This window comes from Pleuronectes platessa, chromosome 6 (assembly GCF_947347685.1).
Source record: "Pleuronectes platessa chromosome 6, fPlePla1.1, whole genome shotgun sequence".
Taxonomy (NCBI): Eukaryota; Metazoa; Chordata; class Actinopteri; order Pleuronectiformes; family Pleuronectidae; genus Pleuronectes; species Pleuronectes platessa.
This window is the reverse complement of record NC_070631.1, coordinates 2264201-2288278: the sequence shown is the minus strand read 5'-3', so window position 1 is coordinate 2288278 and position 24078 is coordinate 2264201. Positions and strand designations below refer to the sequence as shown.

Here is a 24078-nt window from a genome sequence, read left to right as displayed (position 1 = left end):
CACTTCTGGTAAACGTGGAACGAAAATCAGTCCCTGACCCTCGGTGTTGTAATCTAAAGACCAAACAGCTGGTGAGACAAACACCTACAGCTTCTCTCTTATTCTGAAATTCAGGCGTCAACAATTAATCAGTCAGTTGCAACATCACCTTGTTTTTACTTTTGTGTTTTTGTGCTTTTCTGTGTCTTTATTTGTGTCAGTGCACGTCCTTGGGTTTTCAGACATTTGTTATTTGTAGATTTTTACCATCAAGCTGAGGGCCTGCAGATGGAAACTAGCCTCTGTGGCTGAATCTGGCACATTGACAGGAGGCCAGTGTGACCTTTAACCTCCCAAAGCAGTTTTAATATCTTATTGAGACAAGTGGAGAGCGAGTGTTTTCATTACCATCTCCAATTTAACCAGCACCTCTAGCATCTACATCCAGTTCAGACTGAAAACCATCGGAAACACAAACTCTGAATCCAAGAGGAACTGAGTCAAGCTGCAAATCTCAGGTGATGAGGTTTCACCACCTGAATCCTACAAGTGAACCCGAGAGTCTAAATGAACACTTGTGCCAAATTTGAATGGATAACACAATTATGGAGGTCAGGGTGACCTTGACCTTTGACCTCTAACGCTGGTACCAAACTTGAAGAAAGTGTCGGGTGTCAACAGATGAAATTCTTCCTCCTGCAGAAACACGTAAACACAGTAAAAACATTTCCCCAAAAAAACGAGTCAAACACTTTTCAGAAATTCTTCATAAAATATATTTTGGTCCAAAAGCTGATTTGCAAAAATACAACATGTGCGATCACGTATGAGGCGTCAGTGTCTCACTGTGTTAAGGCGAACTGCACACGCTACTGACATGTAGTGTTACTGTCAAAGGATTTAACACAGCAGCCTGGTTAGCACTACATCGCTACACTACACACACACACACACACACAACACTTCCTGCTTCTATTGCTAAATCTTATCCTATGACAATGTTTCACATCAGCGCTTGTTTTTCCACGAAGAGGGCGACTGGTGAACGGACTCATCAACAGGAAGCGTCGACGTGAGTTTCATTTAAAAACATCGGGACTGATCCTGAACGCAGCTTCAGCTCAGACGCTTATTAATAAGATATGTTCCCCATTTAAACACCAAGCATTTAGACCCAGGTCAGAGCTGATGGGTCCTGAGAGGTCAGAGGTCAGCTGGTCGACTTCCTGCTCTTTATGCAAATCATCAAGACTCATGTGTTCGAAGTGTAATCCTGACGTTTCTACCCAGTTCATAGATGTCTCATGATATTGACATATTTTTTCAAATACATTTGAAAACCCAGATGTGTGACAGCCCTGGTGTGTGTGTGTGTGTGTAGAAGAAAAGCTTGAGTCATTATGTGTTGATCTGTGTGGAGTCAGAGACGTCAGCTGACTTGTCTCCTGTGGCCCAGGTTGACACACTGATAACAATGTGCCGCAGATCTCAGACCTGATTCATTAGGTTCAGACCTGCCCTGTTCGGATCTGATCCCTCAGGACAGACGCTGACATCAGGTCCAAACAGGATCTCACTGAATTTATTAGACGTTTTTGTTGGAAAACACAAACCGAGCAATTCAAATTCTGGTTTAAAATAAAAGTGCAAGTCCTGCTTTGATCCCACACGTTTGGCACGGTCCACATTCACCCTGTTATCTACCCTACACCTGTTATCAAAGATTATTCTACCATTTAAAAAAGGAAGAGTTTGACATGTTGGGACTTTTTGGCTGAGTTAGAGGAGAAGATAAATAACGTCCGGGAGAGAACAGAACTGGTTTGTGTGGAGGAGTGTTTGGAAGTGGAAGGTGGAGTGAGAAGACGATCTTCTGGAAGACGTGACGTCCGGGGACAAACAAGAATAAACTGTCGATCTGGCTTCATAATTAATTTAATCTTCTCTTCCAACGAGAGACTGAAAATCTGTCTCGTTCAAATTTAGTTCGTCCTCAAGAACCAGAGCAAAGTGAAAGACACTCGTCTCTGTCCCCGATGATGTCCAACACTGATCAACAGCAGTTTGTCTCCACGTCCCCTCGCTTCCATTTAGAGTGCTGAGCATTTATAAGAAATGCAGTTTTTTTAAATCTTAAAAATAAATATATGCATCAGAAGTCATACATTTTGTAGTCGCGCCTCAGATGTCTCGTGTGCAGTGACAATTTCTGGTCAGTGATATTATCGACTTTGAGCTTCGTCTGGATCAGTTTGTGGCGTCGCTCCACCACCGCTACGCAAAGATGTTTGAGATGAAGTCACGGAAGCGTTTGGCGTACTGCTCCGGGTGGACCGTGGAGATCTCAGCTCCGGCCTGGAACAGAGAGAAACAAGAGACCATCATCGTTCATATACATCCCATCGTGCATGTCATCGTGTCACAGCTGACTGCCCCCCCCCCTCTCCCGTGTTACCCACCCCGTGTTTGACGGTTTTCGCAGCGTGAGCAGCTTTCTTCTTGGTGTCGTACTGAGTGAGGACATCGATCAGACCCATGAAGTAAACTTCCCTCTGAGGAGCTCCTGAGAACAGTGATCGTTATTAAAACACCAACAACACAACAGCTCCCTCACAAAACCAAACCAGATCATGAGGTTCCAGCCGCTGCTCGCCCCCGGCTCACCTGAGCAGCTCCTGATGGCGTACACGTCCACGTACGGGTCGAACTCTCCGGGCCCCAGAGGTTTGCAGGAGGACATGTAGCCAGCGATTCCCTCTGGAGAGGTTCCATAGGATCCCGCCGTGGCGCCCATCGCCATGCCGTTCTCCGCCTCCGGCTCCTCCTCGTTGGAAACCTCCTCCCCCTCGTCCTCCTCCCGCTCAGCTCGGCCCACATCGTGGATCCCGAGGAGCAGACTGTAGTCCATGATCTTCAGCTTCACCAGAAACTGAGGAAAGAGATGAAACAGTCGATTAATCCATTGAGAGAAAATGTATCAGCCTCAGTTCTGATTCTCAAATAACTCCTCAAAACGTTCTTAATGTTTCAAACTGTCTGGACCTCGTTGGACTTATTACTACTAAAGAAGACGAACATTATTAAACATCTAAATGTTTGTTTTTCCATTTTCTGCTGTAGTTTAATGTCATAATGTCTGAATCCAGCTCTGTCCCTGTGCACTGAACCTCCTCCTTCCTCCACTGCCACTCAGGACTGGTGCAGGCCGACTGGGCCGATGGCGCCACCGTGTGGTTGAGTTCTGCAAACAAACATGTCGCCCACCTCCACGTCGCGTTTCAGCTTCTCCATGACCTTCTCCTTCTCCTCCTCGGTCACGAACACCCTCTGCATGTTGTTCCTGAAGTCCATGTCTTTGAAGGTGGGAAGATCTTTACCCTGAGACACAAACACTCAGAGTTCAGCAGGAGGTTTGAGGTAAAGAGGAGACAGCTGCACAGATAATAATCAAATGAAAGTAAGAGAGATGTTTGAATTCACCCGTTCTTTGTCACTTGCTTCACGAGCCACCAGAGAGCCCTGCCAGGAGAGATAGATACTTTATTAATCCCTTGGGAACATACATAAAACACTTATACATAGGTAGAACATTGCAGATACAGGTACATGAATGGGTCTGACCCTATGGTACAGAATGCAATAATGTGATTGTGTCAGTGTCTCGTTTGAAAGTGTTCTTGTGCTGCTGGAGTGGATAGTACAAAAAGATATATATATATATATATAAATATAAAAACAACAAAATATATATATATAAGAATATGTAAGTGGTAAAGGTTAAAGGTAAAAGTCTGTGCATGGGGCTAGTATAGCCAGTAAAGGGATGGACAGTGGGTTGGTATATGATGAGATGAGCTGTAAAGATCATGGCTCATACGTGTAACATGCAAACAGATCAAAGTCCAAGCAAAGGGAGTGAATCACGGCTGCAGCTGAGGTCAATAGAAACAGGATGTGAAGCCCGTCACGGCTTCTTGAATCATAAGATCACATCTGCAAATGTCTGTTTCTGTCTGATCAACCATGAAAAAACAAATCTTCACACAGGAGATACAGATCTATGAGGCTCAGTTCTACTTGCTTGTCGCCTCAATTCACTGTAAGAATAATCTAGAATGTCACCACATTCGAGAACATAAATCTGTTTACATAAACTAGATCTATGTCATCTGTCAAATAACTCTAGAAATCTGTGTCTGTGTCTCATATCTGTCTTTTCAGCTCCAGTGTGAAACAGCATCTAAGCTTGTATCTCTGTGTCTCCTGGAAACTGGACTTCTGCATGTTGTGGTGAAGCACTGATGTTGTTTGGGAAGTGTAATTTAAAGATCAGATAAAGCTCAGACGGTTTGTTCCTCTCACCTTCAGGTCGTACTTCCTGTGCACCGGCAGTCTGTGGCTGAACATGTTCCTCATGACGATCAGGTACGTCTCCTCGCTGTCCACGCCCACCCGGTACATGCCCAGGAACTGAGGCAGCAGGGTGCTGCCATGACACTTCACGATGTGCTGCAGGGCGGGAACCACAGACAAGGGCTTTAGTGTCAATGTGTATTCTAAAAGATTAAAATGCAAATAAGAAAGTACAGCAACAGAGAACACGTACTTCTATCGAGTGAAGCATCTAAAGGTCACTCAGGATATAAATCAAGTAGTGAGTCTGTCCAGGTGAGACTGAAGTTAAATAGACTTCAGACCTGGTTCAGTGTCCCCTGAAAGACTCTGGACCAGCAGGATGGTAAAGACAGAAGAAGCCGGTGAACCAGCAACCCCCCCCCCCCCCCCGCAGGTCACATGCATCCATGATGGGGAGAATTAATAAAGAACCTTTTGCAATTTGGATCTCAAGATGAAATCCCTACAACTGCCAAACATCGAAACCTGATCCTAAACCTTCTGATGTCTAAAAGCCCAAAGTAGGACCCGGACTCAGGCCTCGACAGAAGAGACGCCATGTTTCTGTGTTTGTCCGACTTCTCATCCTCAGTTCTTTAGCAGAGCTTCAGATCAAAGAGCTACAACATGCACCAGTGACACTGAGAAATCTGATATTATAAACTTCAACCTGCAAACGATAACAATGAGTTCATTCAACTGAGTAAACACACAAAAGAGAAAACTCTGGGAAACAGAGCTTCCATTTTCCTCGTCTGCCTCTCAGCTCTGTGTAGGCTGAGGAACCACAGGCCTCACATTCCTCTCACAGCTCCCAGCAGCCAGACGTTGACTCAGTCACATTTGCAGCCTGAGGTGAGAGACACACACTTTCTGAAGTATCTGCTCGACACAGATCTGAAGGCAGACGTGGAATAAAACCAAAGGAGCAAATCAAAACAGGTGAAGGTGTGTCGCCTCACTCTTATCTCTGTGTGCGACTGTTTTCATGAACAGACACGTGTAGATATGAACTTATGAATATCGCTCAGTGGTGCTGCAGCTTTCTCCCTCTTTCACACACAGGGAGGTTCAGGATCAGAGGCACCTTAAAGCCTCACTGGAGTCTGGAGCTTCTCCTGAGTCTTTCTAAGCTCACATCTTCCTTAGCATCTTCTAGATCTCCTACATCTCCTACATCTCCTACATCTTCTACATCTCCTACATCTTCTACATCTCCTACATCTCCTACATCTCCTACATCTCCTACATCTCCTACATCTTCTCCTTGTTCTCACATACAGCCCCTCTGGATCACTTCAGGAGATGTAAGGATTTCAGTGCAGGTCTGAAAGCTGCTTCATCCCCAGACTTCTCGTCCAGCCACGCCCTCCTCACCTGGTGATACTCGGACAGGATGCCGTGCATGTCGGCCACGTCCTCACTGGAGATCTGCTTGATGACCAGCGTGCGGTCGTAGGAGTTGAGGAGCAGAACCTCTTGGTCGTCTACGCTCCTCGATGGAGGGCTGCGAGTCAACGACACCTGGACATCAGAGGAACACAGAGGAGCAGAGAAACGTCTTCATATGAACTAAAGAATCTGCTTATCTGGTCATTATTAGAAATATTAGCTCCTATAGTCATGTTCCTTTGTATTTGGTCGTGGTTCTTGTCTGCACACTGAGCACATCAGTACATCACGTACCTGATAGTCCAGATCCTCAATACCGAAGCGTTCCCTTAGATTTCGGAAGACCTGAGGACAGTACTCTTTGAATTTGAAGTGGCCCGGAAGGTTTTCTCTGCAAAGGGAGAGAAGGAGGGAGAGTGAGGACAAGGAGAAGGAGGACAAGGAGAAGGAGGACAAGGAGAAGGAGGGAGAGTGAGGACAAGGAGAAGGAGGAGTGGGCTGATGCAACATTTCTGTGCCGACACACAAACAATCAGATGTTTCATTCTCTGAGAAAAAAAAAAAAAAGTCTTAAAAATTCAAACATCATCATCATCAGGGGTGAAAGTAGAGTGAAGTCCGACATGCAGAGCTTCCACTCCTGCGTCACGTGACCCTGAACACACATTCAAACGCCTGCGTCACCTTCACCACTAGATATGAAATCTATGACTTCCAATGGAAAGACACACAAAGTGAAAATGTGAACACTTTCCACAGCCTTGATCTCCTCTGAGCTCAATGCAGTGCAGTGTGCTTCATGAGAACTTTCAGGCTTTAACCAGGAAAACCAGTCAAGACACTCACATTTCCCAGTATGTTCATAACCCAACTGGATTAGTGACACATTTAATGCATAATCTTTACCAGAAACACACTTGCATGATGCAGTTCATCCTGTAACTTATGATTAATCCTTCTTCGGTCTATCAGAGCAGAGACATCTTCACGTTGACCTCTGGTGACGACATTCACCTAAACAAAAAGACCCGTCCAATCTCAATTTATTACAATTTAATATTGTTTGGTATCAAGGTCAGATTTGTTCTTGTTTCCTGAAAGCAGCAGAGGCAGTGACACATCTCACATGTGTGTTTATTAATATCTCCTCCAGCGCTGCTTCTCCATGAACCGAGTTGTGAGTCTTACTTGTTGAAGAGGTGGTTGTTCACTTTGATTTTGGTGTTGGCCTTGAAGTCGTCAGGGAGGAGCATGACAGGAACAGGCACCTGGTTGAGATCATTGATCTGCAGAGAGAAAACACAAAATGTGTTTATTAAAATCAATCACGACTAATTATGTGCAGACTTTGATCAAACCTCAGATTACAGTCCAATAAGTTCATGTTGACAAATGTCTTGTTTTGTCCAAAACCTGAAGATATTTAGTTTTACTTTGACGACACAAGAGAAGCAGGAAGTTCTTACATCTGAGAAGCTGGAACCTCAATTATTGTTTTTATGTTTATTTAGTCACATACATGTTTCATGCATGTACCAGTGGTTTGGGGTATTTGTGTAAAATGTATAATACATTTGATTCTGGGCCCTTGTGCTTGTATCCATGTCACCTCTATATGTTTTCATCATATCTGTATAAAGGCTCTAGATCTACTGTATGTCACGTACTTATATATATATACACAAAAGAAGAAAACTTGTTATAATATCACTAGTATAAATACAAATGCACTAATGTCCAAGTAAAGAGTGAAGTACATGAATAGTTGTGTTGTGAGTAACATTCTTGTAATAATATGAATGTTTAACCGATTATTGTTATGATTATCTCCGTGGTTAGCTTGAACACAGACAGGCAGTGGTGGACCCGGGGTCCTCTGGGGCTCTGGGGGTCTGGGGCCCCGGTGCCGGGACCCTCAGCGGACCCAGGCCCAGAACAGCAACAGATCCTCGGCTCACACCCCGTCGCCGCCCCGCTGAGCTCCTGCTACCTGCGCTAGCTCGCGTTAGCCCGGCGGCAGCTCAGCGACTCACCGAGTGGTTGACGCCCCACATGAAGACGCTGAGCACCGGGTCGCTGGCCCGGAACACCTTCACCTTCTGCTGGACGAAGTGCTTCTTCTTCGTCTTGGTCTTCGGAGCCAGGACCACCATCGGGCTGGAGGCGGCCCCCGAGTTCCCGAGAGCAGCCATGACCGCAGGCAGAGAGGTTGGAGCGGGCGGGTACACTTCCTCCTGCGCGCCGCCTTCACGGAGCTACACACCGGTTTCTCGCCGCTCCTCCCCCCGGGTCCCTCGCACCGACGAGCAGGGGTCACCGGTCCAAGTCCCGCTGACTCACACGGTCCTCGGATCAACGGGTGAACTGTGGCTTCCTGGCGGACGCTGCGTTCACCGTGTTTGTTCTGAACGTCTCCTCCCAGCGCCCTCCGTGTTTTTATAAACCACGTGCTGAGGCTGTGACTGACAGCTGACAGCGGCCACTCCAAACTACGATGCTGCGTCATGTGACCTCAGAGGGTGGGGCTTCGCAGGGTAATGTGGCGTTCATGGTAGGATCCACGGTCGGAAATATCAGACATCTTTGTAAAACTTGAAAAACTTGTTATAACCGTCCAACGTCAAAACAAGTACTTCTTTGTACTTCCTTGTACTTCCTTGTACTTCCTTGTACTTCCTTGTACTTATTTGTACTTCTGAGTACTTCTTTGTTCTTCTAGTCAGTTTCAGAGGTTTGCAGATTGTGATCACACTGATTATTCAACCACTTTATTTCAATACTGTAATGTATACTAAATATGTTTAAAATGTATATAAACAAAATGTGTTTTTTCTGTTTGTTAGTTGTTTGTCTTTGTTTCCGTCTTCACTGAATAAGGTTAGACCTCAGGGTGGATAATTAGCATACGTTATTGTCTGTTTGTATGTTTGTTTTGATCATTTTAGTTTAAAATGAGAGTTTATTTTATTATTTTAACCATGAACTGCAGTGAACATATGTTTTTGATATGAATGAGCTAATGATTAACGGTGACAGGGCTGTAATCTTCCAGGTTCTTAAATGTTAGAAGTCACTGCTGCTTTTTCTGTTTTGATTCACTGTAAACTGAAGATCTCTCTGAACTGCCTGTCAGAAACATTATCATAACTTTAAATATATATATAAATATATATAATATTTGTGTTGTCAGAGGAAGAGTAAAAGTCTCTGGCATCACACCAGCTCCTCTACATGACTTATTACTGCAGTCGTGCCCTTCACAGTTAAATGAGCTGAGACGTCATGAGATGTTTAATAGAAAAGTTCAGCTGCAGGATTATTATTCTATTACATTACTCAGTGACAAAGTGCTGGGAATCACTGGTTAGATCCGGTTTAACCATATCCGTAATTTTAATGTAAAGTATTGACAAAAAACTATAACAGTAAAAATGTAAAGACACAAAAAGTATAATATTTCCCTCCTAAATGCAGTTGAGTTGAAGTGTAAGTGTATGTTTTCTTTCTCTTTTAATGTATGTCATTATTTTTCAGATATTATTATATTTCAGAGCTGTTTTGTCTTTTAACTGTTCATGTGCACACGGATCCTGAGAAAAGTTGTTTTGTTCTTCTATATGTTTTGCAGATGTGGCTGAAACTAAATAAAGTTGAAAGTTGTGAATGTACCTCACACACAGTAGCTGTGCATTAAAGAGATGTTTAACCTCCAGGGGGCAGAAAGACCCCGAAGCAAAGTGTCAGCCTCAGGTTTTGAGGAAACCAACTTCACTGAGCGTCCTGCAGAAACACAGTGGAACATCTTTCAGACTTCTCACTAAACTGACACTTGTCATTTGTTGTTGCACGTCCATGAAACTGTGAGAGAAAGAAAAGAGCAGCACAGTAAAGTTCGAGGTATAAAAAAGTTGGACTGTGACACACTGGGATTGGATCAGGCTGCCCACATGACCCTAAAAGGACCAGTGTACAGATGAGGGATGAATCTTTTCATTCGGTAAATATACATTTAAATGACACTTTTCTTTTCTCAATGACCAATAGAAGCTCTTTACACTACAGTTTGGCCATTGACAGCCCAGCAGGGGGGTCAGTATCTTGCCCAGGGACACTTCGGCATGTGGAATTATGGAGACTGGGACATGTGTTCGCTGCCCATAAACAAAAAGTAAATACCTGAAACCTTATGAGGACCAAATCAATGCAAGATCCTTGGTTTCAACTCTCGGCCACTTTCCTTGATAAACTTTGACCCTGAGAAAAACGAGTCCCTCTGATCCAGGTGCATCCCAGACTCTCTAAATGTTGTATTGTGGAATATGAATTCACTCTCTCTCCTCACATCATAGTTTAAATTGGCTTCATCATCCGCTCGCTGCACAGAAACCAGTCACAGCAGAGCCACCGAGCCCAGAGAGAGAAGTAGGACATGAGGTGGAGTGATTCTACAGAGGATCATGCTTCCTGCTTCATTTTCTGCGAGGCCTTCATTTCATAATATGCATAGAGAATGGGATATTCTATGCTGTTACCTTGGAAACAGGCATGTGTTGAGTCCCCGTGTGGAGACGTGGGGGGGGGGGGGGGGGGGGAGAGAATGATCCTTTATGTGCCGGGTAATGGCAGAAAAGCAGCATGACTCTAATGTGCTCTAATGTGTCGGTTCAGTTTCACTGCTGGCGAACGGTTCCTCACAGTAAATGGATGTGAGGACAAAGATCCTCACATCAGAGGAACTCACACACTTCTCTTTATTCTCTTTTTGCTGAACGAGGTTCAGAAGTGACTGTGCAGGAAGGAAGGAGCTGTTCTCCTCCTCCTGTGTTAGGGTTAGGGTTCATCATCATCACCATCATGTCCATTTCTTCTTATGAATATTTTAAGTATGCGTTGGAGTTTAAGTTGATATATATTCACATTCTTTATCGTTGTTTTTATTTGCCTTTGTCTTTTAACTCCTCAGGAAACTCAGCAGCCTCATGTTAGGCACTAGAGCGGTCACATAAACTGTAGATCTATGAATAAACTCTCTCCGGTTGTGTCAATGGAAACCAAAACAGTTGGCAAACCCAAAAGGAAGTATCCTGGTGGAAAGCTCCCTTCCAGTCTTCAGTCAGTTTGAGCCTTTGAGCTCTGGGAGGCGCTATAGAGTCCGTCCAGCAGCTTAACATGTATTTAAGAAGTCCTTCATCCAAAGTGCCATCAATATCCTTAACTCAACTGATTTTGAATCTATCATATTAGATATATTAGATTCAACTTTATTTTCATTGCACCGTACAAGTACTTATACAACGAAATGCAGTTTAGCATCTAACCAGAAGTGCAAAATAAAGGCAGTAAAGTGCAGAGTATTGTGCATATTTAAAGTGGAATGTAAATAAATAGATATGTACAGTAAGAAATATATATGGAATAGTACAGAATTAACATGTATTGTATGATATAAGAACTATGAGCAGTAAGAAATATATATGGAATAGTACAGTATTAACAGGTATTGTAAGATGTAAGAACTATGAGCAAGATAAATATATAAAAATATATAAATATGAATATACTATAGGCGGGATAATACAGTAGTAAAAAAAGTAACAGTGTAGTGCAAATGTTCAAATGTTCAGTGGTTGGAGGAGGGTGTGTGGCAGTCCAAGCCAGGTTGGAGGGGTTGTCCATGCTTTTGAGTTTGTCCATGTGTTTGTTTTACTAATTGCTTGTTTTTTTTGTATGTTGTTGTTGTTTCTTGTGTTTGAAGAAGAAGAACTTCCACCTTGTTGGTTTATAAAGAAACATTCTGTTCTATTCTATTCTTCTCTATAGTCATAGACTGTAAATAACGATGGTCAACAAGTCTCCGCCTCCTCCCACTTTCCTGAACTGAAGCCCCAACATCCCGGGGACGAGCGCCGCCATCTTGAGTCCGAGCAGAATCAATGTAGGGGTGGAGCCTCGGCCCCTCGACCAATCCCGAGTCAGTGTCAGCTGTCAATCATGAGACAGACTTATCAGAAACACTTGAACACACATTTGAACAACAACTACTTATAATTATTTAACATGTACGTAATGCTTTTGGCTCACGTCCCATCCGTTAATATGAAGGAGGCTGGATTTATGAGCTCTGCTGCAGTCAGCCACCAGGTGGCGATCAACATGCTTCACATTTGGGGAGCAGTCATGTCGTCCATCTTTGTTTCAGAGCACATCTCCATCCCTCATCCTTCAGAGAGTCTCTGGGTGGAGCTGGAGCCGACCCCAGCTTCTTGATATTCAGTCTGTGGTTTTAATAACAGACACGTCTTCAGGACAGACCGGACGCTTCAGTGACGTTAAGGAAAGTCAACGTGGGCCTACGACTATTAGCATGCTAACGTCAATAGAAACAATCAGTGTCGGCGGAGGTGAGTTAAGAAATGAGGTTCGATGCTGAACCTGAACATAAAACTGGTGAGTAAACAGCATTATTGATGGTTACACTGGTAACGAATCCCCTTTCCTCTGGTCCCAGAACCTACGAACATCTGAATAGATTCACGAACATTCCCTCCCAGGTCAGATGAGTAGAAAGCTTTTCTATCGACTGTGATCATAAAACTTGACTTTCAGGTGAACGTGGTGAATCTTGATTCCGACGTTATGACAAACACTGAACTTCCGGGTGTTGGTGCATAAACAGTCGTGAATGTTTGTGTATTTATTGTGTTTTCATCTGAGGAACAACATGCAACAGCAAGGGGAGAGAACCAGAGTCAGACAAGACGATCTTCTCTCTGGTAGCGGAGTCGACACGTTTAATAAAGCTGCCAACTTTGGTATAAAAGAGATATTAAATGAAATATTTGTATAATTGGGAATGGGTGCGAGTATTTAAATGATTTACTTATGTAAACCACTTGCATATAAAAAGTCTTAAATACTTGAAAGTTCTAAAGTATTATCAGCAAAATGTCATTTGAGTTCCAAAAGCAGAAATTCATCATGTGAAGTATCATTTGATCAAATAATACTTTCATTAGTATCAGTGATGCAGGATATCTCATGTTATGATCTTTTGTCTTATTGTAAAATATGAATCCGTAAAGTAAATTGTAAGAATTATTGGAACATTAACTAAAATATGATTAAAGTAGTTAAATCAAATACAAGTACCTCTACTAATTTCAGATTAAATGAACTCTACTGCTATTTTGTGTAATATTGTTTGCTATTAACTTTCTGACTAATCAATAACATCAATAACAGCAGCATCATTAAAGTCATCGATTCTGCTTCATGTGTATTTTATTGAAAGAACACACTCAACACCTGTTGTTATATTAATATATGTTTTATTCTTCTCCATTTTTATTATCATTAGGTTTTATTTTCATATTTGCAAATCTAAAGGTCCTTTGTGCACAGACCTGTCATCACGGCACACACACATCGGCACAACAAGATTGGTCAGAAAGAGATAAATTCTAATCACACAATTTAATCACACAATTTCATGACTTTTGCAAGGACTTGGGAAAGACGAACTATAACAATAACAAATTTGATCTTTTAATTTTTTTTTATCCCTCCATTGAAATCAGAATTTATAGTATGATGTGCCAAAATAAAGCGTACTGGTAACATGGACATTCTGAATTCTCAAATGAACAAAGCATAAATAAAAAAAGGAAATAAAAAAAAACATGAGATATAACCATAAGATGTACAGCAGTTAATAGAATAGAGCTCTGATGAATGTGAAGTGAAGTTTTCCCTTGAAGGTGCCTCTTCCCCTAACATGAAATAAAATAATCTCTGTCTTTAAATAAGAAACTGCTGACAATATAAAAATACATGGCATTGTACTGTAGTTCATTAAATAAACCAACAATTCATATATAAAATATTATATTGACGTGTATAAAAATATGCCTTACAACTTTTTGAAAAGGTTTAACAGCCGTAAGCTTTTTGTCTGCCACTTCAGAACACACAGTCGACCACAAAAACTCCAACATATGTACAAACAATCAACTAATAAGCAGTCAGAACGCCATTTTGACAAGTAAAATGAACAGAAGCATCCAACATCATATTCTTATGACTATGTTTTCTGACTTTACACATATATAAGATACTGTAAGATTCAAGCAGTACTCGATGGAAATACATACTCAAAAATAAATTAATAGAAAAGAAATATTCTGTCGATTAGGTACGCTGATATCAGTGTATCTTTGGAGAGAGGGAGAGGGGACGGTGAGGGAGACACATTTGTCAAACGTCTTGTGTCACATCACCTGCGTAACAGTATTTCAGCCCACTGAGATCAGAACGAGCACAGGCAGTGTCAGCTATCCTAAAGGAAAGAGGAAAACGAAAAATCTACCAGAAAGCCAGGACAAGAGCCAAGGAACATAGAGATCACTCTGAGTGACGCCGCTCGGATCGCTGAGGCAGTTCACAGAGATCTAATGTGAGCATGCAGCATGTCACCGGGCGGCGCAGAGGACGCTGCTGCAACTGTTGAACATTCAGGCAGATGTTGTTGTCGCTGTGACTGTGAGAGTGTGTGTGTGTCCTGCTTCTACAGAGGACATGAACGTTAACTGTTGTGGATTTCCCATAGGAAGTGGTTTATCCCTGCTGCCTCCTGTCTAGGCAGTGTCTAGCAAAACCTAAAGCCATCCCCTCTCCCTGTGCTCCTGCTGCTCCGCCACCTCCTCCTCCTCCTCCTCCTCCTCCTCTTCCTCCTCTTCCTCCTCTTCCTCCTCTTCCTCCAGGCTCAGAGCAATAGGACAGACTCATCCCTCACTCCCCATCGCATGGTAAAGTACCATCTTCGCTGGCACGTGAGGCCACGGGCGTGCCGAGCTCATCCACGCACCAGCAATGGCCACGCTGCATGCCCTTGGAGGAGCGGCACTGTGCGAGAGGAAAAGACAGAGAGGGAGATTTTGAAAGGGAACAGAGGGCGGAGATCGAGTGGGAGAGTGGGAAAGGTGGTGAGAGAGGAAGAGAGAGAAAATGATATGTCATCATAGCGCAGTCCTGATTCTCTGTGCCCACAGCTGAGACGCTCCGAGGGAGAAGTGTCAGTTATTCTCAGCCCCTGTGGCCACAGACAGATCTGAGGAAGCAGAAATCTGCAGTGGAGAGCAGCTCTGACAGGAACGTGCACACTGACACCGGGTCAGTGCAGCAAACACACATCGTCACATCAGATACAACAAAGTTCCAGTGTTTCGTGTGGATTCACTGGGAATACTCTACCTGCTTTTTCCTGTAGAAGCCCCGGGTGTCACAGTTGGGGATGTAGATGTCGCGGTCGGACTGGAAGATGGTCAGCTCCAGACCCCTCAGGACGCTGTTCAGCAGCTTGCGGCAGGGTGCCTGAAAACAGCAATGCAGAGTGTGTCTTCAAACATCACCAGAGGCAAAGAGAGAGGACCTGTCTCCATGTGGAGAGTGCCCCCCCCCCCCCCCCCCCCCCAGCTGATTGGCACAGATCCTCTCTGATCACACAATCTGTCCATGTGAGGATCAGCCACTGTGATGCAGCAGCAGAGCCAGGAGCAGGGAATATGTATATTTATATATATATCAGATGCCACATATTGTATAACATTATATAATCATATTGTTACACAATGCTCTGGCTTTCCAGGTCACTGGGAGAAGTGACTGTGCGTTTTTGTGTCACTTTGTTGAACTGAACGGTTTCATCTTCATCATTTGTGCGGCTGCTGTCGTTCCCACGAAGACATTTCAGCTCAGATGCTGCAGATCAGCTTGTAAAGTCGAAATAATCTGTGGTGGCAGCGGCAGACTTGAAACTTTCCTGATTCACATCATGCTCAATTAGTTCTGCCGCATAGCAGCGCACACATCATGCACCATAATGCATGGCTTTAGAGCAGTGTGTACACATGCCACTGCAACACCCAAAACACAGCAGAAGATCTGTGCTGCTAACTCTCTACACGCAGCTCGACAGACAAGACATGTGTGTTACTGAGATCTGGGTTATGAATAATGCTTGACATGAGCCATTCAGGTAGGAGTCCCTCAGCTTCACTCATCACAGAATGAGAAATAAGAACAAGAACTTACTTTTTCAATGTCACCGCTGTGTGAGGGATGAGGACCTGAGGGGAAAGGACACAGCAGCATGAGAACGTGACGTGAAACCATCTTCACACCACATCCAATGTCACATTTCACATTATCACATGGAGACACAGATGAGCTCTATCTGAGGACGCTCACGAGACACCTAATGTCCATCAGTGTGTCCTTTTCACACACTTAATCGCAGTATCTCCGTTTGAACAGTAGATGGAGATCACTGCAATGAAAAGCTGCTTGATCAGGATGTAGGTGACACTGTGACAGTTTCACATTCATTCTGAATTCTCCACAGAGAGCATGACTTGTAGGACGCATCACTGAAATGAACAAATCATATAAATGTGCATTTTAACTTAACCACTCTTTCTCACTGAATGACATTCACACATAACCACTGAGGTTTGAATCCTTTCAGATTAACCACAGGACTGTAAAGACCCAGGGATCCGCTGCAGAGGAGTCTTGGATTGTGGAGGTTTGCAGATGTGGTGCACAAACTGCATGGAGGCTTAAATGTCACACAACGACTGCGCTTTCTTTTTGTTGGTGAGTGACACAGCATCACATGCAATCTATAGATATGCAGGATTCTCACTACGTATAGAATCATGTGAGGTGACATCTGAACAAACCACTGTGCAATACAAGGCTACCTGCAGTTCCCATGCATGTGCATCTATAGGTGCATGCATGTATGTATATATGTGCATACGTGATCTCATGCACGTGTGTGTGTATATACAGTATCTTACCTGTGGGGGGGGGCTTCTCAGTGGGACTAGTCCTGCTGTGCTTGGCGCAAATACCCCGTCCCTGCAACAGAGCCTGGAGGGGGCTGTGCTCCCGTGGGGGGGGAACACAGCGGAGCCCCTTGGCACAGCTCAGTGTGTACACACCACAGGGCTCTCCCTGGGCCAGCACTGATGTGCTGCCGGCAACATTATGGTCCCTGGGGGGCCGACCTGCCCCCAGTGGATCCCTGCAGGAGGGACAGACCTTGAAGGGCCCCAAGCGGTTTGCTCCGCTCCACGATCCGCAGTGGGCAATCAGCAACAAAACAATGGCTGTTAAGTTAGAAAGGAGAGGCATTTTCTGTCCAGGTCTTAGGTTCTTCACACTGTCACTCTCTATCAGTTAAATGTGGCTGATGCTATTTCTGGATGTATATTTCTCTCTCTCTCTGTCTCTCTCTCTCTCCTTCCCTCGGTCTTCCTCCTGTTTCTACACAGTAGTCTTCCTTGGTGCTTTGCCGGTTGAGTCCCCTGCAGTGCCAGAGGAGACAAATGGAGATCGAGAGAGAAACAGCAAAGCACCAGCTTTTAAAGATCTGAAAGGCGGTGATAGAGAGTGAGTGAGTGAGTGAGCGAGGGAGGGAGAGAGGGAGAGAGAGAGAGAGAGGGGGAGAGAGAGAGTGCACAGTTATGACACCTTCAGGGGCTGGGACTCAGAAAGAGAGAGAGGGAGAGAGAGAGAGGGAGAGAGAGGGAGGTGGCAGGGAGGGAGAGAGCAAGTGGGGGGTGGATTATGTTCCTTTCAGAAATGATCAAAATCTCTCCACCCTTTCCTGTCACACACTCACACATACGTCCTCTCACACACTAGAAGAAGTTGTCGTGCTCAGATATTTGCACTTTTCTTTCCAGTGGTCACAGACCTGTTTGCCATGGAAACTAAAACAAACGTGCGTGAGCCTCCATCAGCGTCGCAGCTGCAATGTCATCTGCCCCCCCGACGTGCACGGCTGTGTGCACGGCTGTGTGCACGGCTGTGTGCACGCCCCTGGGTGAATCCTGTCGGTGGTTGTGACGGAGGAGGCTGCTGATGCCACAGAGCTCCATGTTTGGTCACGTGTTTATCAAAGTTTGGTGAATACTGGAGGAAGGAGTTGGAGGCACAAATGTTAGAAAGTGTGAATGACTTGATAAATGAACTGAAGCTGTGCCTCAGCCTCATCGAGTCACTGCTGAGTCAGACGTGCAGGGCAAAGAGAGGATCTGCTCTTTAGAGAGTCGGGCTCTGGATCACATCACATGTTGAAGTACGAGGGCAGCGGACATTATATTCCTGGCCAGTCGTTTGATTTGCAAGAGTAATCATCTGGATGATTAGGAGGTGGAGGAGGTGGAGGAGGAGGTGGAGGAGGAATCACTTCTTCTGCAGGAATGCACGTCGAGAAGCCAGAGTGAGAGAGCTCATAATGCAATCCATCGCTCCACTCAGCCAGTTAAGATCCTCTGTACACGGGCGCCTTCGTCAAAAGATCACAGCACACACACACACAGAGACAGACACACACACACACACACACACAGACACACACACACTCATCACAGCTGCAGAGACACAATGTTCTGTGTGGATCACAGGGAACCGTTAGAATTACCGGTACATCACATTTTACCCTGTTTATGATATAAGAAACTTATAGAGTGAGTTAAATGTATCTTAAATTTTAAATGATCACGAAAAGCTTTGACGCAGTTTACTGTGGTCTGTTAACTGCAATAATGATTGTGTGTGTGTGTGTGTGTGTCTGTGTGTGTGTGAACCAGTTGTTGCACAGTCACATTAAGGGAACTTGTCTTTCTTATGGGGACAGAGTGAAGTAAATAATTAACTTTTAAGTTGAAGACACGTTTTAAAGTAAGGTTAACGTTAGTTTAGGTTTGTGTGTGTGGTCCAGGTATTACTCATGTTGTGGGGACCAGAATCTTTTTACACAATCACATGATGGTGACAAACATCAATTCATCAAACTGTATGACAGTGTTTGAAGGGAAGGGTGGGTTTAGGTTTATGTTAACCTAGTGTTAGGCAAGTAGTAACTATGTTTAAGGTCAGAGTAAGTCTCCAGGAAATCATTGTGTGTGTGTGTTTGTGTGTGTTTGTGTTTGTGTGTGTGCAAACACAGAATAAAAGTGTAAAAGCAGAAATGTAGAAATGTGTGGTGGAGTCTTGCAGTAGAGCTGAGGAATGAATTCCTCTCTCATCTGGAGTCCCGTTGTCTCCAGTGTTATCTGGTTCGGCCTCCGTGCCACGAGTGACAGATGCAACGTGAACTCAGAACAGACGGTGAAGCACAAACAGAATTAGAATATAATCTTAGCGATGAATATATCCAGCATCGAGCAGCAGCCTGCAGCTGGAAGCTTTAAGAATCAGTCGTATTTGTCAGCTGGTTTGATAAGACGTCAGGTTTCATAATGTCAGCTTGAGCTCGAGGTTATGGTGACAGGCCGTCTTCACTGTTTACTGATGTTTTATTTATTTACTAATTCCAAATCTCTGTCTGTCTGTATGTGACCCACAAATCTCAGGAGCCGTTCATCCTATCAGCTTCACACTTGGCATGAGTATTGTTAAGGGCCAACGGGGGTGCAGTGTTGAATTTGGTGCAAATTGAACACGTGATACACTCAATTTTCATAACATTTGAATAAACAGGTGACCAGTGTGACTGGGACTCATCAACGTGGGCGATGTTGTCGATCCTCCTGTTAACTGTGTGTTCACAGCAGCTACAACTGATTCTTTCTCATCTTCTCTGTGCAGCAGGTCTTTACCTTCCACTACTTTCCAGATTAACTGATAATATTATCTTCAGATGAATTGATGAAAGACAATGAGTGCTAGGTGTTTCCTGACTTGTGACGTGAGCGGGAGACACAGACGTCCTTAGTGACTCAGGAGCACGTGAGGCCCTGACCTCAGCAGCTCGTTGCTCTGATTCATCTTCATCAGGGATCACCTGCCGTCTCGTGTTCCCATGAGCTCTGGAGCTGCCGCGCTCGTCTGGTTCCACATATCAGGAGAATGTTCCAAGACCCACGCCAGACCAACGGGAGCTGCCCTGGATTATTCATTTTTCCTTCCTCCTCCAGGCAGCAGCATTCATGAGATCTTCCCTCGTCTCTGCTGCCACCTCTGCTCACAACTCATCCCTGGTCCTCACCATCCCTGTGCTAGATAACTAGATTGGCAGAACATGCAAACCTCCGCCAAGGCCCATAACCTTAACCTGAACCTAACCAAACCTTACTCGACCCTAAATCTAAACCAGACCCAAAAACCTAAACGTACACGTGACTTGAACCTAGCCCTACCTGTACCTTCAATCCAAAGCTACCAATAATCATATTCTAAACCTGAACCTAAACTTAAACAAACCCAAACTCTAACCTGAACCTTCTTCTTCTTTTTATTCCATTTGGCAGACCAGACGCTGCAGTGGCGTGTTGCTGCCCTCTACTGTAACCTTCATGTTTTCATACTGACCAGTCCTGTGCAGAGAGTCCATCAGCTTCTTCATTCTGGTCCAGATGACCAGGTTTAGAAGATCACAGAATAAAAACTGTTTCTCCAGTTGGTCCCAGGTCTCTGAACAGGTTCCTCTTTTGAACACTTCTTGCTTTGGATGAGGATCAGTTTAACTGTCTCTGAGTCTCCGCACCTACATTTGCCATCTGGGTGTTTAACCAGCTTTGAGCTGAAATAAAGTGATTTCTTTAAATTAAGAATGATCTTACCCTAAACCTAAACCTACCCCTAACTTTAATTAAACCTAAAAATACACCAAACCAAAACATAACCTAAACATGGCCCTAATTTCAACCCAGACTAAAAATGTATCTAAACCTAAACCTACCCCAAACTTTATTAAACCTAACTATACAATAAACCCTAAAATACCCCGTAACCTAAACATGGTCCTAAGTTTAACCAAGACTAACCCCTAACCCTAACCTGAACCTATACATACCCTTAACTTTAACAAAACCTAATAATACATTATCCCAAACATGCCTATAACCTAAACTTAAACCTAAACATGAACCTAATTATGACAAAAACTAAAAAACTAATCTCAACCTACCTGTAAACGTGTCCTTTTCTTAACCACTGACACACACACACACACACACACACACACACACACACACACACAGGGAGCCACAGGATTGGCTGGATTCCCGTCGCCAATTCTCACGCCTCGCTGTGATTGGCTCACAGGCCCGTGACGTACGTGCGAAGCGCCGCACTGCAGTTTGTAAAGTTTGCTGTGTCGCTAGCGGACCGATGGACAGAAGTGAGTCCGTGTCCCGGTAACCGACCGAGCCCCAGGTACGTGTCCCCGGTGACGTCCCCGGTGATGTCCCCGTGTTGTGTCCGCTGCTGTTAGAATCCACCTCCCGCTGCCTGGTTCCCACAGGGACTCGGTGGGGAGCGGAGGAGCTAACAAGCTAGCTGCTAGTGATGCTAACTCCTCTCGAGCGCTGCGTCTGACCCGCTCGAGGCTCGATTCAGTTTCTAAATGCTGTTAAATGATGAGTCAGCCATTAACCGCTGTGGGCAGAGGGGTTAGCATGTAGCTGTGCCTCCATGCTAACCTCCGGGATCTGCACCGGCAGCCCGGGGGCTCCAGCTGTTAGCTCTCGAACCGTGACAGCGTTAGCTGGATGTAAACACTGGCACGCCCACTTTCCCCCCCTCGCGTTTTAATGTTGGACTGGAGCTGAGCAACAGAACTATTCAATATAGTTTTCATCACTAGTAATATAACAAAAGCCCAGTACATTTATTTATATATAAATAATGAATTCGTATTTGTTGTCACAGTGTGAACACACTGTTGATGAGGTCGATCAGATTGTGTGTGTGTATAGCCCACAATCACAACGTGTCTCCCAGATGTTGACAAGGTGCCACGTCCTCTGCTCCTCAGCCTCAACGAGAGGAAAACTAACAAACAAACTCCACCTTCTATCCAAAGCCACTCACACTAGGTGCCTTCAATGTCCATGAGGGGGGTTCAGTATGTTGCCCAAGGACACTTCGGCAGGCATATGGTGAAGATTGAGGATTGAACCGTCGACCTTCTGGTCTGAGGACGACCACTCTAGCTGCATTCACAACATTGATTAGAAGAAACAGTGTGTGTGTGTGAATTGAAAGAGTGTTGAATGAATTGAGGAGTGTTAGTCAGTAATGGTCGAATATGTGAGGAGGCGTATTGCATGTCAGGCAGTGTTGATGTAATCACAACATGCTGGTTCATTGAAAACACAACAGGCCTCCATACGGCTCCCGTGGTGTCATCCAAGTGTCTGGAAGCACCAACATACAAATTTCACAAGAAACAGCGTTTAAAGCCTGAGAGTCCTCAACCAGAAGCAGAGAGGCTGGTGGATGTGTGTCCTTGTTAACGAGCGTCCGAGGAGGACATCATTGGACATTTAGTCTTAAAACCTGGTGTAAAAGACGTCTTTTTGAGTTCATTATGAATGTCTGAACTTACGTTGTATTAATATCTGCTGATATTAACCTTTTTATTCCAGATACAATTCTTTGGGCCATGGTCTTTTCTCTCCTCAGAAAGTTCATACAGTTTTTTTTTGTGGAAACAATATCAACACTGAATAATGATTGATACTATATTCAATTGGTAAAATCTTCATAGCACCTGCACAACATTAATTTAGTCCCTCCTGACTCCTCTTTCTTTAACTTGTTCACACCCACACAAACAAACACACACACTCACACAGGACACAAACACACACACACACGGGACACATCCCTAAACAAAAAATGGGTAAAAACAACTTAATTTCGTGACCCACATGTTTATTTGCGTACAAAGTGTGGAGGTGAGATCTAAGGAGACTCATTCAATGTCATTTCGATGTCGGGTGTGAACAGACCCACTCGAGCTGTTCATTCGTGAAGGGATCTCTCAGGATGAATGTGAACACCAGGACTGAACAGAGCCAGAGTCTGACGTGTTAGTATTTAAGTCCTGTGACAATAAATCAAACGCTGTCATCAGAACCAGCTCCACTGACAGTGTCGTTTGTGCACACTGACTTTCTGGTTGTGCGTACACAGACAGCTCCAGGACTGATGTTCATGGAGATACACATCGACTCACTGCTGAAAGCATATTCAGTTTATATAATAAGTGAATATTATCTTCATATTATCTTGAACCAACGGACTGCAGCTATGTTTGTCTCAGACCCACTGGAGCTGGAGCGCCGTCTTATGAAATGCTTTTCAAGGTTTGTTGCTTCACTGCAGTATTTCAACACTGAGTTGAGCAGCTGCCTTTTGTTGAATCTCTCCCTGCCCTTGTTCGTTGTTAATCCAAAATATGCTGACACGTCAACTACACAGCTGTAGAGAGTCTCTGCTTTATTATGGCTGCGTAACCATGAAGCCAGGACCTTTAAACTAGATCCAGAGTAACGCTCGTGCTGATGCCTTATTACAGATGTATCAGTGCTGCTCTAGTTGATAAGTCAGAACATTTTAAAGTAGGTTGGAGCCGTCACCACACGTATTCTGTCCAAATTTTTATACTTTACAGTTTATTAATACTGAGCCTGTCACGTGTCCAAATTCTACGCTGCACAAGTATGAGGGAGAAAGGTTGAATGGTTCTCGAGGTTTGTGAGACACAGATTGAGCTGGACGGTGAAAAGCTCATATCTGACGGACCCGTCTCTGTTCATTTAGATGGATGACATCAATGTACTACACCACAGATGCCTCCTGAACCTAAGGCGTCGGATCAGAGATATTGGTGATGGGCGCCCGGCACAGGAGCGATTCATGAGGCTGCAGAAGGACGGAGACGCTCTCAGGTCAGCCGGTGTGCAGAAGCCCTGAAAAAACAGTTTGATAGATACATATTCATTTATTAACTATTTATGCTAATTGCCTGTGTATTTACTTCTGTGTTTTTATAAATTGTATATGTTTTTTTTAACCAGGGGCCTGTCAGAGAAGCTTTGACATTACTAGTCAATACAGAACTGTTTCCGTGCCCCATGGCGTATGGTGACTGTGCACATTTTTGTATTTTGGTGACAGGAAGCGCCGGCACATCTGGAAACAGGGAAGGATTGAGATGTACCGGGTGTGTTGACGGCAAGGAGCGACTAAACCAACCAGACATTGTTTCATACTTCTCTTATTAACACACTGTACATCTCAATTTATCCCCATTTCCTCGAACAGTCTGTTGTTGAGACTGTTCGACAGGACGAGGCTGTTCCTCCAGACGTGTTTCTGATTCAGCCGTTGAACCGACCGTCACCTTTTGTTAACCTGTGCTTTCTTCTCTTTAGTTACCAAGGGAACTCTGAAGAAGTGGGTTGCTATGTGGCTGGCCATCCTCTATCAAAGGGAAACTGTTACTTCGAG

At 44.3% G+C, this 24078-nt stretch overlaps 3 protein-coding genes across 3 annotated transcripts in view; 1 reads left to right on the top strand and 2 right to left on the bottom strand.

Annotated features, from left to right (window-relative positions):
- Window positions 1-739: 739 nt before the first annotated feature.
- On the bottom strand, window positions 740-8165 carry pip4k2ca (phosphatidylinositol-5-phosphate 4-kinase, type II, gamma a). Its single transcript, XM_053424907.1, has 10 exons — window positions 7800-8165; window positions 6955-7052; window positions 6061-6157; window positions 5752-5898; window positions 4342-4488; window positions 3460-3498; window positions 3244-3357; window positions 2644-2908; window positions 2439-2542; window positions 740-2334 (listed from the first exon to the last, which is right to left on the bottom strand). The coding sequence occupies exons 1-10, from the start codon at window positions 7956-7958 to the stop codon at window positions 2254-2256; spliced, it is 1251 nt and encodes a 416-aa protein (XP_053280882.1). The 5' UTR covers window positions 7959-8165; the 3' UTR covers window positions 740-2253.
- Window positions 8166-13074: 4909 nt separating this feature from the next.
- On the bottom strand, window positions 13075-17483 carry igfbp6b (insulin-like growth factor binding protein 6b). The gene is made up of 4 exons (XM_053424939.1): window positions 16626-17483; window positions 15856-15890; window positions 15016-15135; window positions 13075-14667 (listed from the first exon to the last, which is right to left on the bottom strand). The coding sequence occupies exons 1-4, from the start codon at window positions 16960-16962 to the stop codon at window positions 14554-14556; spliced, it is 606 nt and encodes a 201-aa protein (XP_053280914.1). The 5' UTR covers window positions 16963-17483; the 3' UTR covers window positions 13075-14553.
- A 3397-nt stretch (window positions 17484-20880) lies between these two features.
- The window catches only part of spryd3 (SPRY domain containing 3), a 47359-nt gene continuing 44161 nt past the window's right edge, over window positions 20881-24078 (top strand). Inside the window, exons 1-3 of the mRNA XM_053424903.1 lie at window positions 20881-20994; window positions 23389-23516; window positions 24003-24078. Of these exons, the coding sequence (XP_053280878.1) occupies window positions 23389-23516; window positions 24003-24078 (204 nt within the window). The 5' untranslated portion in view covers window positions 20881-20994. The remainder of the gene's footprint in view (window positions 20995-23388; window positions 23517-24002) is intronic.